A 17,795-nucleotide genomic window follows, 5' to 3' on the forward strand; every position below is an offset into this window, starting at 1 on the left:
TCAGAATATAAGGATTTAAGAAGGTATGTAATGGATGTAATGTTGGTCTAAACCTGGGAGACCTGTTTCAGTTATTCAGTCAGTCACAGAAACCCATTAGGTAATTTGGGGCTAGTCATTATTTCTCAGTCTAACCCAGTTTCTCAATCTTGGCAACTTTAAGCAACATGCCGAGTAGGGAATTCTGGGTGTTAAAGTCCACACATTATAAAGATCCCAAGGTTCAGAAACACTGCCCTAATCCATTATACATGGGGTTACGGGAATAAAATTGGAAAAGGAATACTCCTTCTTGAAGTGTTGGAGAAAAACTGGGGCATAAATTGACTGAAAAAGGAAATAGCTTCAAATTGAGTGAATGGATGGCAAAATAGCAAATGAGGTTCAATTAAGGTAAACTTAAGTATGTTTTTGGAATCAAATTATTCTAATTTACATTCCAACACTGGAATTTTTAAAGAAGAGATGGGACAATCATTTGTCCGAAATGGTATAGGGTTTCCTGCCTGATTGGATTAGAAGACCTCCAAGGTCACTTCTAACTCTTTTATTCTGTTAATTACAGCTTAAAAGACACGAGACAAGTCTTTTAAATTAAACTTGAATAAAAACTCTCCATTTTTAATGTGACAGAACAGAGCCACTCAAGTTTATTTAAGCATGGTTTTGAATGCTATATTATGTAGGAATGCTCATACTATAAAATATTGTGGCTTATTGATTTGCATTATGGTATGGTTCGCTGTGGATACATAACGGGAGGCATTAGCTGAGGTAATTTGGATATGGTATCAGAGGTAAGATTTGTCTACACTTTTGCTTGCTGCATTGCACTATTCTAATGAGTTATAATTAGATTTTTTTCAAAAGATCCTTCACGTGACGATGATGGTTAATATAATCCTTGTTAGAATCACTTATGGGTGAGGAGCAGTCTGCTTAATAGTATTTAGGCCTTGATGCCAGTCTTTAAGGGTCTTTTCTTGTTTTTTGCTCACAATGCATTGCTGAGGAGATGGCAACCAAGTCAGTTTATGGTGAGTATATTTTTAGACCATAAACCTAGTTTGGGACGAGGCAGAAAATGTAAGGGAATTTATGCTTGATTATTGTGGATGAAAGTCTGTGGATCTAAAACAAATTCTTACCCAGAGAGGCAACTAGCTAAAATGAAGAATTGGCATTTGGGGAGAGAGGTGACAGCTCTACAATGGAAGGATGGCTGGGTCAGAGAGAAATTCAAGTCAGTTTAGAGACAGGATGGTTGGGAAGCTCCTTCTCCATAAAACTCCATAAAACATTCTAGCCTGTTCACATTCCTTCTCTTTCTTTTTTTTAAACTTCACAGGGTGAAATTGTAGATAATATAGAACTCAACATGATGCACACCATGGACCACATAGAGAAAGCACGTGAGGAAACCAAGAAGGCTTTAAAATATAAGAGTAGGGCACGCAAGGTGAGCCTCTCCTACAGACCTCCAGCTTGGCACTCAGCCACTTTGCCAGTTTACACTTTTTGCTTCTGCCTCTTTCTTTGGCTTCTGCCATCTTCTTCCTCTTCAAGGGAGCCATGATTGACCGCATAGAGAGCAATATGGACCAGTCAGTAGGTTTTGTGGAGAGGGCTGTTGCTGACACCAAAAAGGCTGTAAAATTTCAGAGTGAAGCACGAAGGGTGAGAAGAATTACAGGAACCCAGCCCCATTTCACCTGCTTTAGACCCTTGTCCCAGTGTTTGTTGAACTCACCTTCTGCAGACATCTTTCTGTCAGCTTTGTGTTTTAGATTGAGACCCAGTTTTTTGTTCCTGCTTTTTCTGTACCTCAGCTTACCCTGCAACCACTTCAAAACCCAGCCACTTTGTCAATAAATGTTATTAGTTATTTTGCCAAGTGCAGCTTTGTTTCCTGAGCAGTCCTTTTTTGTTCCTTCACTTCAACATGAAGAAGATCTCTTCTTTCACAGCTTTTTAAAAAATGTTTTAAATGTCTTTGAAGTATGTGAGGCTTGAATTTCTCTCAAAGGCTATTCCGAATGTCTTCTGCTTTAAATTGTCTTTTCATTCTGTTATTGTGGTTTATGTGGAAACTAATCCCTGTTAGCTTTGGTAAGTTATATAGAGGGTATGGCACATGACTGCCAATAAACCAACTTCTAGTAAAATTCTCCCTCAACTTTAATAACTATATGATAGGCTCTTAGGTTCAGTCACCTAAGACTGCTTTTGGCTTAAGGAGTAGGTAAGTAGAAGATATTGAAAGTTCTGCAGCTGGTAAAAAATGAGGAGGTTTGCTCAGCTGAAAATGGCAAGGAGAACTAATTTGCTTCTAGTTTTTGCTTCCTGCTGTAAGAAAGTCAGAAACTGAAAGTAGTTGAAACCCATTGTTCAGTGTAGTGTCAAACAACAGTGTGTCGCTTATTTATTTCAATTTATATGGGCGCTTCTCTCAAATACATGGTTCTGTAAGGCTTACAATAATTAAAGAATAAATATTAAAGAATAAAATATTTTTATTACCTGGTTTGGGAAATGTGGCACAAGAAAGTCTAAGAATTACAGCTTTTTTGCATTCACCATGCAAAATGTGTTACATAAATTAAGATTGAAATTATGTCCCACCTAACCAGAGTCTGCTAGCATTTTTGTATAAAAAAAATATTAAAGCAGGTTTGTCCATATTTGTAAACCTGAACTTTGGAAAATGAGTTCGTTAAACTCTAAATTGACAATTGCAGGCACTCTGCTGGCCTGCTGGAAAGGATCCTCTTTATAGCTTTGGTAGTTGGCTGAAGAAATAACCGAGATTGGGTTACTAGTAACAAGGTTGTGCAGAACTTTTTGAGTTCTAAGGAAAATGGGTGTTTAGGAGCCCATATGAGCATGCAAGTAGCACCTGTGGGTGACTCCTTATCCTTAAATGATTCCAGGAAGACTCAACTGCTTTAAAAAGCTGCTGAATGGCGCACAATCCTGTGCATGCCAGAGCATCTTTTTAATGTTGATTCCAAAGTCCTGCATAACTCTAATTAACACACATTTCTGATTCAGGTGTGCAAGTTTGGACAGCAAATCCCATTTTAAAGTGCAAACTGGATAAGGATCTGTATTATATTGTAACCTTGCCTGCAGTATGTGTTTGTGTGTCTGTATGTAATATCTAAGGCAAGCTTTGTATTGAATTGAGGACCCAGGTGTCTTACAAGGAGCTGTTTTCACAATTCTTTAAAAACAAGATAAGGAGGGTATAGAGATCACGGTTTCTGGAATTCTTTCCCACACTTTAATATTAGTGCTACTGTGGGCTACAGGACCAGGAAGAAGGAGAGGTTCAAAGGGGAGACTCAGAACCAAGCAGTCAACAATATTCCTAGACACATTATGGAAATTTTTATGAAATATTTTTCCCAACAGCTTCTAGCCAGATTCCAGCCTATTTTAAAAACTTTATCTGATTTCTCTCACCATATCAAATTTGATCCCAATCTGTTCAATTTTCAGAATTATTCTGAAAATTAGTCCAGTGTCTCTTACACAAATTCTCCCCAAAATTCCATTGTATTGGAAAAATGATCCAATTTGGAATTTTTATTCTGCTTTACTAATATAAACAGAAGCCACCAAGTCCAAATGAAGCCTCCATCCTATTCCCTGTCATCCCGATCTTTCTGAACCCTGCCTAATAATTTGAAATAAAATCACTCTTGTACACCAGGGATTGTCCGTCTGGTTGGCTCTGATAATCCAATCTATTCTAAAAACTGAATTAAAGCTAATGTCACTTGTTCATTTGCACATTCAATCATACCCATCACAATGTAACTTAACCTTTCAACTTTTTACTTACATGATTACTTGCTTCTGTTGAATAGAACTGAATATGTATACATTTGGCAACATATTCAGTAGTTATTAGTTCATGTGTTGATTATACATATAGATTATCAATTCTAAGTCACAGAAATGCAAGTATCAGTCATGTGATGGTATGTGGAAATGACTTTGGGAGACAGGAGGAAGATCCACAGCAAGTGGAACTGTTAAATAAAAGGCAGCTTAGCCTGCAGAATTAATGGGGATATGGCAAACATCTCAAAGGGGACACGTCCTAGTTTCTTGAGTTGTAAAAACAAGAGAAGAAATGTACTTCCAGACTTGCAAGATTCTGTTAATATAACCTTACAATGAAGTATAATTAATTCATCTGGATATGCTTCCTGTCTGATCTACCTAATAGTACTACTTCAATAGTATCACAGAAAGTACACTACTACTACTAATAGTACTATTGAAGTAATACTATAAAGCACATTAACATTAACCGTCCAATTTGCTCAAACTTTACCTCTCATTTGTTGGCACACTAGTTAAACATCTTCCTTTTTTCACTCTTCTAGAAAACAATAATTATCATTGTGATAATAGTAGTCTTGCTGGGAATTGTAGCTCTCATTATTGGACTTTCAGTGGGACTGAAATAAAAGTAACCAACTGGGTTTCTGGCACTGAACCGTAAGTAGCCTGGGAAGCTGAATTATTATTTCAATTCTTGACTGCTTTTTCAGGATTAGTTTAATCTATCACTGCCAGAGAAAATTTTTAACATTTTCCTCTTGGTTTGAAGATCATAATACTTGGTCAGGGCTGATTGATTTGTTTAATCACAGTACCCAAATGTATTCCTTGGTTTATAAAAAGAACTGCATATACTCCAATATGGGTCCTTCTACAACATGTGGCACAAGGGTCTGATGGTCCAATTTGCATTTTTACATATGATTCTGAATTTTGGCTTCTCAGTGCTGGAAAGTGGTAGGAAAGAATGACCAGCTTCATGAATCAAACTAAGCCACTGTATGATTTATGTGGTTTCAGCTTAGTACCACACGCTCTTTCAGACATTGTTCTTTTAACAAACAATGGCTTAAGTTCATTATACATGAACTAGGTCACCATGGCTTGGTCAACTACTCTTAAAATAAACCTTGCAAATGTTTAACAGTCTGGAAAAGTTTGGGTTTTTCCACAAATGTGATACATCCTTTCTGAATAGGAATCTATTGTATGTTCCTTCACATAAATAAATTGTATTTGAGAATGGTATTAACAGTACTACTGTTTACAAGGCCATCTGTACAAATTAAGTTGATTTTTATGTTTGATTGATCTGTGAAATTTTCCCATGATAACATGATAAGTCCCTGATAACAGATCAGCTATTTTTCTTTTATTAATCCCATCACTTCTCCTCACCATTGTTCTCAGAGTGTAACTTTTGTTATACCTCAAAGATGATGGTGATGATCTCCTATTGGCTTTTTGTAGACTAAAGCTTCAGGGCTAATAAGGAAGGCCATCATGGAGGAAAAAAATAGAATTTTTAACTCATTAAGCATACTGAAAGCCAGGTAAGGGGATGATTCCTTTCATGATCTACCACTCTATAGGAGTTTATATTGATATATGACTTTAAAAAGTGGGCTGCTCTTTCCTTTTTGAGACCTAACTTTTCCCACTTTGTTCCTTTCCATCTTCCAGACATTCCCAAGCTCCTTCTAAGTCAGTAGCAAGATTTCCCTTCTTGAACCTCAATGCCATGGTTTGTGCTTTCCTTCCCTACCCTGCTTGGATGAAGTATGAATGGTGCCCAGCAGGATGAGTGCACTTGCACCCATGTTTCCTGTGAGAGCCAGACTCTTCCAGTTCCATAGCCTGAAGACCCTAATGTACCTTCCTGCAACCAGAACATCCAGAAATCTCATGGCATTCCAGAGAGGAGTTCCTATCTGATCTACTCCTTATCCACTCCTCCATTCCTTCCTGATTTACCTGCTTGCTTCAATTCAAGGATTTCTTCTGGAATGATCAACAACACAGTGGAAATGAACCTTAGAGGAATTTGGGGAGCCTTATTGCCTACCTCACTGCTTTAATTTAACTCTTTCAAAAACATTGTACAGATTATTGGACTTGTCAGACAATGCTATTTTCAAAAAGTCCATTTAGAACTAAGCCTTAAACTGCTACGTAACTCCTAATCTTCACCCCATTTTATACTCCACAGGCTGGAGCAGGTTTTGTATTTTTTACAGAAAACATAAGATGATAGACCAGAGGGAGTCCTTCAATCCACATCAAGTGAGGGAATGGTAGCTATGAACATGACAAATGAGTCTGCAGTAAGTTAAGTTATTGTTGGAAGACACAATGGATTTAGGCAAACAAGCAAAATTGAGGCACTCCAGTTGGTGTTCAATCTATGTTTTAAATCAGGCCAATATCTGTGTTTTACATTAGAGATGGACTATTAGCACTCACACCCTTGAAGTCTGAGTTGCTTGTGTTTTATTAACTACTCAGCTCAAATGTTTTGCTATAGCCATGGATATTCTATATTTTGGGAACTTAGAACAGGCCAGAGTAAGACCTGTCTTCAAATACTCATTAGCAAAGACACTCCTTGGGATATGTGTTACTTCATATTGGACAGCTCCTTTCACTTGTGAAAAGCAATTATATTTCTGAGGTGCTGTATGTAGTGGTGCATTCAAAGTGTTTTGAGTTGAAATAATCCAGTTTTGAGCAGTTGCTCTGAGTGCACTAAAATTGTCTGACCTTGGAACCAAAAAAGGAATATGTCACCTTGAGATAGGACCACTTCCAGTACACTTGAAACAGTCCATTTTAACCTAACATGTTTTGGAGAGCTCTATTTGCAAAGTTTAATTTCTTTCAAATCAAATACTGAAGGCACAATTGTATCTCATCTCTTTTTCTAATATAGAATTGTTTTTATGGTCTATCTCTTTGAGGACATGAATATTAGGGAAATTGGGGGCTGGGAGGGTTCTTTCTGTTTTAATATTTTAAATTTTATACTGATGGTTTCTGGTTGATAAATGTTGCACCCATTACTGAAGTTGCTGTTTGTTGTTACCTGATCAAGATTTGTAGGGCAGAAAAAGTGGTCTGGAGAAAAACATTGTGTTTAGTTGATGTGGCTTGGCAGCTGAGACCCATTTCTTCTAACATTTACAAATTCTGTTTATAGAAGATATTTTATTGCTTGGTAAAATCCTTCTATTTTGTTAAAGATGAAAGAGAAGCTTTCTCTTATGAATACAGTTATAGCATTGTTTTTCTGATAGAAATTCCCAACATTTTTTTAACTTTTATTTTTGTATATAAGAACATTTTGCTCTGATTAACAACTTGTATGCCCTTTGGCCTATCAACTACACCTATTCCATTCCTACAGTGGTATAACTCATGGAAATGGAAATATTTGTGTATTGCTTAAAAATGTGTGAATTTTTTTAGTTGACGGGGTACTTTTTTGTTTATTTAGAGAAGCTAGTTATATCATCAAAAGAGTGCCAGATTTTTCCCTGGGGGAAAAGTTAACACAGTTGTTGCCTTCAAAATCAGTATATTTGCTGTATGGAAATCTACCTCAGAGACTGAATCAACCAAATTCTCTGCTTACATCTGATCTTTGATGTGGAGCTGTAAACTCATTTGATGGCAGATTTTGGGGCTCTGGCAGTAGTATTTTATGCAGATTTAGAGATCAGCAGCATATTCAAATTCTATAGAGATTATTTACTTTCTAATTATATGAGACAAAATAGTCCTTTGATTGGAAGAGAAAGTGATTCCCATTTTGTCTGGGGAGAGATGACTACTACTAATTCCTAGCAAAATTTATCAACTTTTCCACCAGTTCCACTGTTTAGATTCTAGTTTGTCTAGCCATGGATAAACAATTTATATAACACTTTCAAGAGTACATAGACAGAGCTAAGAAAGTGTGGTGGGCTCACTTGGCTTTGATGTCTGTAACTTGTAAATGGGAGTGAAAGGACCATTTATGAACACTATCTGTAAAGATGAAAAACTGCACTTCAACATAGTAAGCTGCCTATGGACAGCGGAGATTCTACAAAATTGTTTTTGATGAAACTTTTTAAAGAAATGATGAAGTTTAAGAATAAATGAATTATTGGAACATCGGTCTGTAATTTTTGTGTCTGTTCACTTAACTCCTGAGGTAGTAGGTATAACCATACAATTAATTTTGAGGAACATGTATTTTCTTTGGCTTGTATCATGTTTGCCATAAGGTTGCAGCTTCTGTAGAAGGGTGTGGTAAGAATGGTTCCATGAACATAGAGGTACTCCCATGTATTTTTAGGACACCAACCTTAGCTGAATATTTTCCTCTCATTGCTAGTAATTATAGAGATGTCTGGTAAAGGAATGCACAACTAGAAATGGACTTTTGGATAGTACCCTTTCCATCTACAACAACTATGAATTGTACAAATTCCCAACATGAACTGGGCCCAACAGTGTTGTATAAAAATAACTTAGGGGACAAAAACGCAATGAAGCAAATTTTGAAATATCTGGGTCTGTGAAAGAATAGTTTGTACCTTCTTCAACTCCTCTGTGTTGTGTCTCAACCTTCCTATTGTACAGTCTAAAATCACACTGTTACAGGTAGTCCTCTATGTACAACCATTTGTTTAGTGACCAGTCAGTTACAATGGCACTGAAAAAGTGACCTGCAACCAGTCCTTGCACGTATGACCACTGCAGCATCCCCACAATCACATGATCAAAATTTGGAAGCTTGGCAACTGGCATGTATTTACGACAGTTGTAGAGTCCCAGGATCACATGAAGACCAGCAAAGCCAATGGGGAAAGCTGGATTCACTTAACGAAGAACATGGTTTGCTTAACGAGTACAATGATTTGCCTGACCACCGTGGAAAAAAAGTTTGTAAACGTGACCCACTTAAAAACCGCCTTGTTTAGCAATGGAAATTCTGGTCCCGATAGTGTTTGTAAGTTGAAGGCTTACCTGTACTATGTGACTCATATAAGCCCTGTTCTTCCTCCAATTCTATCACCTCCATGTTTATTAATACATCTGGGTATTTTTCCTCTTGCTGAGCAGAAGAAGATAATGATTATGTTATGCTGCATCATCCTCATCATTATCCTGGCTTCTACACTTGGGAGCTTCTTTATGTGAACACTCATTCCTTGTTCTTGGCCATTTGTTTCAGGTAAGTTGTGGGCAGCTTAGTGTAATCATTTTAACCAGCGCAATTGGGATCCTCCAAATTGCAGTTGTATTAGGCTGTATTTCTATTTTCCACCTAGACTAGTGCATCCCTAGTTGTGGTGAAAATGCTTCACCTGATACTTCTCTGCAGTAACTAATTGTTTAAAGAAAAATAGCTATCTACTTATATAAGCTTATGCAATTTAGGTAAGTGAGGTTAAATATCATATTTAACATCATAACTGCATCAAGTGAAAAGATAGAAGATATTTTATTCTAATCAACAGGAGGGAAACTATCTGCATATTAGGGTTGCAACTTCCAGGATCTTTTTTGTTTAATATGATTAGACACCACTTATGATCTCTATATCTTTTCATTTTTCTTCTCTTTCCTTTCAGGGTGGATCTGTAAGATGATTTTGGCCTTTCAGGCTTCCCCAATCCTTTATCTCCTGTTCTTCCACTTTTGGAAATGTCATAGCCAATGATTAACCTATCAAAATGTCTTAGTTGATGCAAAGAGGGGAAGAAGGAGCCAGAATAGAGCAATGCCTAGAAACTTCAGCTTGGAAGGGGGAAGTGAACATTACAACATAAGGGTCTTTTTTATAACTAGTACCAAAAGCCAACCAACCTATATCTTGACTGATCGATCAAAATTAATGCTTAGGTTGTATGGGACATCATTATCAGTTATGCTGGCTCCTTCTACCCAGTGTAAACTTTTTGGCATTGAAACCCAGTTCTTGGGAGACATTTTAAATGATTCTTATGGAATACGATAATAAGCTCCATATTCCCCTGCCTTATCTTTGCTATCAAAATCTATATGCACCTCCTTGCTTTTAAATGTGAGGTGTTTTCCCTGGCTGTACTTTCTGCTTGCGCTATATCAAATGTCAAAATAAATTATTTGTTCCAAGATTCCTCCCGAGACACTCTTAGCTACAATAATATGAAATTAGACATCCGGACAAAGATCTGTCCCATATTTTCTCACCTTCTGAATAATACCCAGAACAATCTTTGTTAAACCTTGTGATTCCAGTTACAGATATGTTTATATTTCTAGCTCATTTAACTGCATGACAGCAAATTTTGACGCAAGCTGCAGGCATCTGTAGTGGAGGCAAGGCTTTAATGTTCATGAAGATGATTTGTTTGGACATCAACTGTATCAACATATTTTTACATACTGTACTGACTTAATACATTTCTTACATACTAAAAGTTTGTCTTTTATTTAAAGAATTAAAACTTATTTATTCAAGCATGTAATATTTATTGCTTTGGATTGTGGCCCTGGTTAGGATGAGTGAGCATGGTTAGCATATGATTCATTTTATCCTGGTCCAATGATACCGATTTAGCTTCCATTTGGGTAAACATCTATTTTCCCCTTTGAAATGAATTCCTCATTAGACAGGGAAAGGGAGATATTTGCAACTATATAATGAACGATTCTAGTAATTCCAGATTTAAGTTATTCTGCTACTGTTCCAAAAGCATAGATATTAACAAAGGAATCTTCCTGAATAAAAAGTTTATTTCTCGAGAATCGTGTGATGGACTAAGTCAATAAAGAATTACTCAGATACAGTAGTATGTGGAGAGAAAAAAGAAATTTGGGTCTTAGAATCTCTTAGGATCTTCCCAGTTCAGTTCCAAATACTGGAATAACTTCTTTTCCATCTAAATTTATAGCAGGGGGTAAAAGTGTAAAAATGCACACTTTTAAAAAAATCTATATACTAATAAAACGTTTGTGTTTGTTTGTAACATTCAATTGGTCAAAGAAGTACATCACAGGACAATTTTTGAATCAACATACCTCAAATGGGCTAACTTACAGAATGCGACCAAAATCCGGGACCCATGACTCCTGTGGGATTGAAATGTGGCAAATTTGTGGCAACTTAGTGCTGCCATAATCAACTGCAGTTACATTATTGTCATTTCCAATGCTCCCTGCCAATTTCCCACAAACCATGTCTTTGCTTGTAGGATGCTGGCAGACAGTATCAGGAACAGGGAAGCAGGCAGTAGAGGTCGCATATTGCTCAGGTACATTTCCCCCATGTGTACAATCTCCCCATTCCTTTCTGTGCTCATGCCACACCAATCAATCATACAACTTTCCTGACCCATGCTGAATCCTGCACACACTCCCCAACCTAGAAGGTGTCTCTGCACATGTTGGTGCACCCTGCTCAACCTACACTACACTCCCCATGCCCTCCTTGATTCCTCCACTTCTTCTGCACCTTCTCCGACCTATGCTGTATCATGCCACACCCTAAACCAACTGGCACCATTCATACACCCTTGCACATACTTCCAAACCCATGCAGCACCCTCATGCATCCTTCCGGTCCTGTGTAACACCTCATGCAGCTTTGTGCCTCCTCCCCAACTCACGCCACTCTTCCCCGACCTGCTGAGCACCCCTTGTGCACTCCCATCTACTCTTCCTCATCCATGCTGCACACCTTGCTCCAACCCACATAGTACCTATTTTTTTATTGTCAATTGAGATGCTGGCAGAAAGGGGGAGAAAAAAAAGAGGGAGGGTAGGCAGGAAGGACAAGGAAGGAAAGGAGATAAGAGGGTGGCAAGGCTATTTCTCACTTCCTGCCAATGTCCCATAAGGAAACTGGGGAAGTTGACAGGAAATTGGAAATCACTCCTGCTCCCATTGATTTTCTTTGCCTTCCTGTGGTCATATTGTTTGTTTATGTAAGGAAATATCTCTGAAACGAGGACCCAATGGATTGTGAATTGTCCAGTTTTTATTAAAGGCTGCCTATACCATCTGACTAGTATTTGTTAGTCTTTTAATTAACACATAAGAGTAGCAGCAGCAAATGGAAGCTTTATTTTTACTTCTACATTGATCCCAGATACATTTTTTATTGTAGTAAATAACAATGGTGTGATGGCATATGGTATGTCCTTGGGAAACAGGAGGAAGATTCTTGCCTGGGCTGCAACTCTTCCTCCTTCTCCCAAAGTCATTCCCACATACCATTACAAATGATGAATAGCCATATCAGTGCTTTGTGTTTGGAAATGAACACTCACTCAAAGAAAAGGGTATGCTGGAAGGGTAGGAAGTACTTCACTGGTTACTGTCTGGTAAATTTCTACTGAGAAAGATAGCAGCCATTTTGTGAATAGGAAATAATTCCCATAAAATGTTCTAAAATGCCCAGCATGTCTATTGAGCTGTGTGGCTTACAGGAAAAATGCTTCCAGCTTATGAGAAGATAATTTGTTTACCAAACTCATTACACATCCAATTATTTAAACTGGATTTTGATAATTTTGTCCCAACTATTTTTGCAAATCAAAAGTGCACAGAATTTGTCAGATGAAAGTCTAAATATGAAACACTGTAACAAATTTCTATAATGAGTTTATTTACCCAAGTTCTACATCATTATCACCACTCCATCACCCTCCATACTTATTGGACTTCCAGATATATAGTCACTCATTTGATTCTTCACCCACAAATATCTCTGTAGAGAAAGACAAAGTTTTCAAAGAATTGCTGCAACAATTGATCAGGTTCCTAAAGTCTCCACTCACACCCTGTCAGGCAGGAAGAACTTTCCCCAGTGGCGACCCTTGTACTGTAGGTCATAAGGGCTCAGATATTTCCGTATTCCCAGCATATTGGCAGTAATAATGCGCTCAAATGTCCATGGATTCTGGTTATTACATCTCCTCTCCTCTTCTCTGTCCCGCATCTCTTGAAGGGTTTCCTTGCTGACTGCTTGGGCTTCGAAAGGCAGTTTCTTGGCCACTTGAGTGAGGAAGTATTTCACCTCAGTATACTCACATTGCCCACCAATTTCCACTATCAGGCGACCTGCTTTCACTGCTGACACATAGTGATCAATTGCACCTTTGCCACCACCCATACGGTGTCCTAGTCCTTTGCGAGTAATGGGTTTGTAAGGAGCAGGGACTCTCCACAGAGCGAACATTGTCTTGGGATTCATGTGCCGATTAATACTCAGACGCATCACTTCAAAGTGAACCCAGCGGAGATAGCCACCACTCATAGCCTGCAGGCCAAGGAAAGTTGAGGGAGAATTTTGTTTTATAATTCAAGTAAGAAAAACTGTCATTAAGTAACATTTTTGAAATTGCAAGAGGGGATCTCCTCTTTCACATCCAATTGCCACCATTTTATATTTGTTTTATACAACTAAGAAGATTCTTACTTACCAAAATACCAAATTTTCCTTCAGTAAATTCAGTGGCTTCTGTAGATGGACCTCGGATGTCACGTAAATTCTTGGGCTGTCGCCTAACCTTAAGCAAGTTTGGTTGTCTCTCAACAATTTTTAATTTGGGTTTCTCAGGAATGACAATTCCTAAAAGAATGGAATTGTAGACTCAGTTTTTCTCACAACTGCCTTTTAGCTGGACTACTCAGGAGAGTTGCTCAGATTTCTGAATTTCAGTTCATGAATTATGCTTGTGCCTTCTAACTGCCTCCCTACCCCAACTATATAGAACCACCATCACTATCTTTTAAAACAAAACATTACTTAGAAATTACTAAGTCAAGAGACCAAGGCATCTTAATTAAGAGTGTCCGGTTAAAGTTTTGATAAAGGTAGCTGATAGGTTGACAGAAATTCTGTCCTTTTAAGTTTTATGTAAGAACCAACTTTGAAGAAATATAGAGAAGGAAGAACATGCCAACAATTTAATCCAAAGTGATAAATAGAATCTACATACAGCAGGCAAGTACATGGCATTGACCAAAAGAGGGAGTACTAGAAGTGATTGCAAAAAATGTGTGCGTATTTCAGCTTTGCAACTACAGTAATCTAAATTGGCCTTAAATTAGAAGTAGATTTCCCCTTACATTTAAGTGGCACTTGGAGATATTCATATATATCAAACCTATTTTTATTCCCTTCAGTTAAATCTACAGTTGGGATCAAGGAAAGAGCCTATCGTGTTGTTAATGCTAAATTCAAAAGCAGCAGAAGACTGGGTGGTTTATCTACTGTCCACTGCCTTTTTTTGAGATTGCACATTTACTTTAAACTGAGCAAACTCTCTTGAGATTTTTTTTAAAGGCTCAAATCTACATTTGAAATAATATAAGAGGCTCTGTGGAATAAAGTTATAATCTAGGAGCAAGTTTTTATTCAGCCTTAACTAAAGAACTATCGGTGGCATAACTAACATGTTATAATTAGTTTGATTTCAGTTCTAATACAAAGAACTTTTAACAGATGTCCCAGAATTACTTTGCTAAGTAAAGTATATGAAGATAACCATGTACACTAAATGCATGACACCTCAAGGGCAATATTATAATATTAAACAATATGGAAATATTTTAGAAATATATGGCCCAATTCCATCAAAAGAAAATAACAAAGTAAAGGTGCTCAAATTACCGGTATCTGTTTATCAATCTGGAATATTCTCCCTTCTGAAATAAATGAGGCCCTGTATTATACTTTTAGGGATCTATTGAACACTTATTTTTCCCCTCATGTCTTTTATTCCTATTTATGTTTCTGTGTCTCTGTATTGGCTTCACTTGTATTCTTCCTTCTTTCCCTTGGTTTTCAACTATACTATTTTTTAAATTTATTATCTATATTTTGTATTTTGACTGTACTGTTACAAGATTTGTTCTTAAAATGAGAAATTATCTACAAACACATTAAACAAATAGCATTCATGGGAAATTATTTTATCTTTATGGTATTCAGTGATTTGCTGCCAAACGTCAGCAACTAAAGTTTGGATTGTTAAAAAGTACAAAATTGATTGGGGGAATGTGTTAGTATCAAACCAAAAGAACGGTATATTTTTCACTACCATTTTTCACATTTAAAAGCAATAAAAGTAACACCATTTCAGTAATATTCTCCTCGATCCCTTAGCATACCTGTATAATCTGGAAGCGGATCATAGCACCTGTAACCAGCAGTGAGAATTTTGATTCCACCAAAACCTAAAATAAAAAAAATGCACAAAAAGTTATTGCTATAAAGGAATTGGCCTATACACAACTCTGATAAAGGCATCTTCCATCTAACAAATCAGTAGCATATCCATGAAACATTTCTCTCATAGGAAGTTGGTTACAGTTATATTTCCTCTGAAGACATCAGGTTGTGTAGTCTACCAAACACGCTGACTGGATATGATGGGAATCATAGTCCTCATATTTCTGAAAGCCACAGCAGCTTATTTGAGACTGGGAAGAATGATACCCAACAGCACCTACTATACTAATAATGGGCAAAAAGACAGTTACAATATTGCATTAAAAAAACCATAAGGAATGAAATACAAATGTTGAACAATTAACAGAATAAACTGCTGTTTCTCAAGACCATTGCCAACCTATCTCCCTTGTCATCTTGCCACAACCAAGGACAGAAGGACTTCTATCTTAAAGATAATGCACCAGCCCTCCAAACTTTATTATCAATCAATCAACAGAATAAAGCTGGAAGGGACCTTCGAGGTCTTCCAATCCAAGCCCTTGCTCAAGCATGAGACCCTATACAATTTCAGACAAGTGACTGTCCAGTCTCTTCTTAAAAACCTCCAGTGATGAAGCACCCATAACCTCTGAAGGCAAGCGGTTCCACAGGTTAATTGTTCTGTTAGGAAGTTTCTCCTTCATTCCAGGTTGCTTCTTTCCTTGATTAGTTTCCATCCATTGTTTCTTGTCCTGCCTTCTGATGCTGGATAATAACTTGACCCCCCTCTTCTTTGTGGCAGCCCCTCAAATACTAGAATACTGCTATCATGTCACCCCTTCCTAGTCCTTCTTTTCGCTAGACTAGCCCTAACAATTCCTGCAACCGTTCTTCATATGTTTTTGTCTCCAGGACTTTAATCATCTTAGTTCCTCTTCTTTGCACTTTTCCCAAAGCCTAGACTTGCAGTGGGTAAGGACAATTTATACCGGTTAACGTTTGTCTCCTTTCACAATTATTATAGATACGAAGTAGCTGCCTAACCTGGTTCCTTTGAGTCGTACGCCTGACAGAGAGACAGGCACGGAACAGGAGCTCAACCGTTTCACTTCATATCCCTGAAAAGGGTGGTGTGTGTGTGTGTGCAATTGGCTCTTGTTGCTGTACGAAAGATTTAAGGTAGGGGTCTTCAAACCTGACAGCTTTAAGACTTTTGTGGACTTCAACTCCCAGAATTCCTCCTCCAGTCATGTTAGCACAGGAATTCTGGGAGTTGAAGTCCACAAGTCTTAAAAGTTGCCAAGTTTGAAGACCCTTGATTTAAGGGCTGCCCTGCAAAAGGCACAAGGCGCTGCATCCTCCCTCTACGATACGTAAAGGATACGGCTCTGACCTGTCGGCGTCGGCGTCCCCGCGAGGGCGCTTAAAGGGCAGCTAGCCAGCCTCCACATTCCCTTAATCCCGAAGACGAGCCACCCTTGTAGAAACACCACAGGCGGGGTGATCCCTGCTATCGCTCGAGTTACCACCTCTCTCCTCCGCTGTATTGCGAAAAGTGCGGGTCTAACCCGCCCGGGTAACAACGCTTCCGGTGGGAAGAGCTGAAGGCCATGCCCCCAGGAAACCAGTGCTGCGACATTTTGGTTCCGGGAGAGGCATAAGCGACGCCGCTGTGATGCTGGGGTGGCGGGGAGGGAAGAGAGATAGTCTGCTGAGAACGGGACCTTCGATTCATCCAGTGTTTCTTGTATATTTTTGATATACCGAATTAATTTATTTTCTGTGACATTATGGCGAATGGGGGAAGGGGGGGAGACAGTGAAATAACCAAGCTGTATTGAAATAGTCTAAATTTGTGGCAGTAAATCATCCTGCATCTTTAATATCAACAGATCGTAAGGCGCAGAGTATAGTACAATCTGTTGCTGTATGGGTATTTTATATAAAAAACATATAAATAATAAACTAAGCATGCCTAAAATATTCAGATCCAGCAAGTTCTGTCCATCATTGCTATGACCATCTTTCTAAAAATGTTCCGATGTCATTTAATAGGAAGTGCACATCTGGATAGCTTGCAATTAGGAAAGAATTTAACTCCAGCTTCTGAGGGTAATAAATGCATTTTAGAAAAAATGGGCAACTGCCTCAATTTTGATGCCTGAACATAGACATAACACACATTTGATGGAGGATATTATTGAATCTCTTCATGAACACTATTGTTGTGGGTGGAATCTCTATTGTATTAGCGGAAGTGCCCTTATGTGAGATCACATGTGATAAAATTATTTGAAAATGAAAAAAGGTGCATGTGTTTGTTGTAGCAGAGAAATGGAATGTTAAGTCTCTCTTTTTGTACTGTGCAACGTGATTGGAATTCTCCATTTGACTTTGTTGCAGTCTTCATCTAAGGTAGGGATTTTTCTAGCTAAGAAATTGCATTTGTTGCAAGGAATGATGGGTTCTTAATGCATCAGTTATTCAATCTCAAGATGTTTCAAAATACTTCCAGATGAGCCTTTTGCACAATTGTCTTCTCTCATCCATGACCTTACATGCCATATGTAATCTTGTTGATGACCCAAGCTCTGTAAAGGACCTTGGAATACTCACCTCTAATGATCTAAGTGCTAGAGCCCACTGCAACTACATAGCCAAAAAGGCATTAAGAGTTGTTAACCTAATCCTACGTAGCTTTTCTCTGGTAATATCACACTACTAACCAGAGCATACAAAACATTTG

At 38.0% G+C, this 17,795-nt stretch overlaps 2 protein-coding genes across 5 annotated transcripts in view; one reads left to right on the top strand and one right to left on the bottom strand.

Annotated features, from left to right (window-relative positions):
- STX3 (syntaxin 3) overlaps positions 1 to 13,151 on the top strand; it is a 56,497-nt gene extending 43,346 nt beyond the window's left edge. The window contains exons 9-11 of one of the 4 annotated variants that reach the window (XM_026685369.2): positions 1,349 to 1,459; positions 4,398 to 4,512; positions 5,539 to 8,008. In XM_026685369.2, coding sequence (XP_026541154.1) covers positions 1,349 to 1,459; positions 4,398 to 4,481 — 195 coding nt within the window. In that variant the 3' untranslated portion in view covers positions 4,482 to 4,512; positions 5,539 to 8,008. Of the gene's footprint in view, positions 1 to 1,348; positions 1,460 to 1,566; positions 1,678 to 4,397; positions 4,513 to 5,538; positions 8,009 to 8,964; positions 9,077 to 9,476 lie in introns of those variants that run through there. The other 3 variants (XM_087950560.1, XM_087950562.1, XM_087950561.1) reach the window with 3 other exon arrangements.
- Positions 12,477 to 16,616, bottom strand: MRPL16 (mitochondrial ribosomal protein L16). Its single transcript, XM_026685370.2, has 4 exons — positions 16,443 to 16,616; positions 15,007 to 15,072; positions 13,314 to 13,462; positions 12,477 to 13,150 (listed from the first exon to the last, which is right to left on the bottom strand). Exons 1-4 carry the CDS (start codon positions 16,498 to 16,500, stop codon positions 12,665 to 12,667), a joined length of 759 nt encoding a protein of 252 aa, XP_026541155.1. The 5' UTR covers positions 16,501 to 16,616; the 3' UTR covers positions 12,477 to 12,664.
- Positions 16,617 to 17,795: the final 1,179 nt, after the last annotated feature.

Source organism: Notechis scutatus, chromosome 1, assembly GCF_049901735.1.
Source record: "Notechis scutatus isolate UNSWTSFEM ecotype Mainland chromosome 1, rNotScu1.2, whole genome shotgun sequence".
Classification (NCBI taxonomy): domain Eukaryota; kingdom Metazoa; phylum Chordata; class Lepidosauria; order Squamata; family Elapidae; genus Notechis; species Notechis scutatus.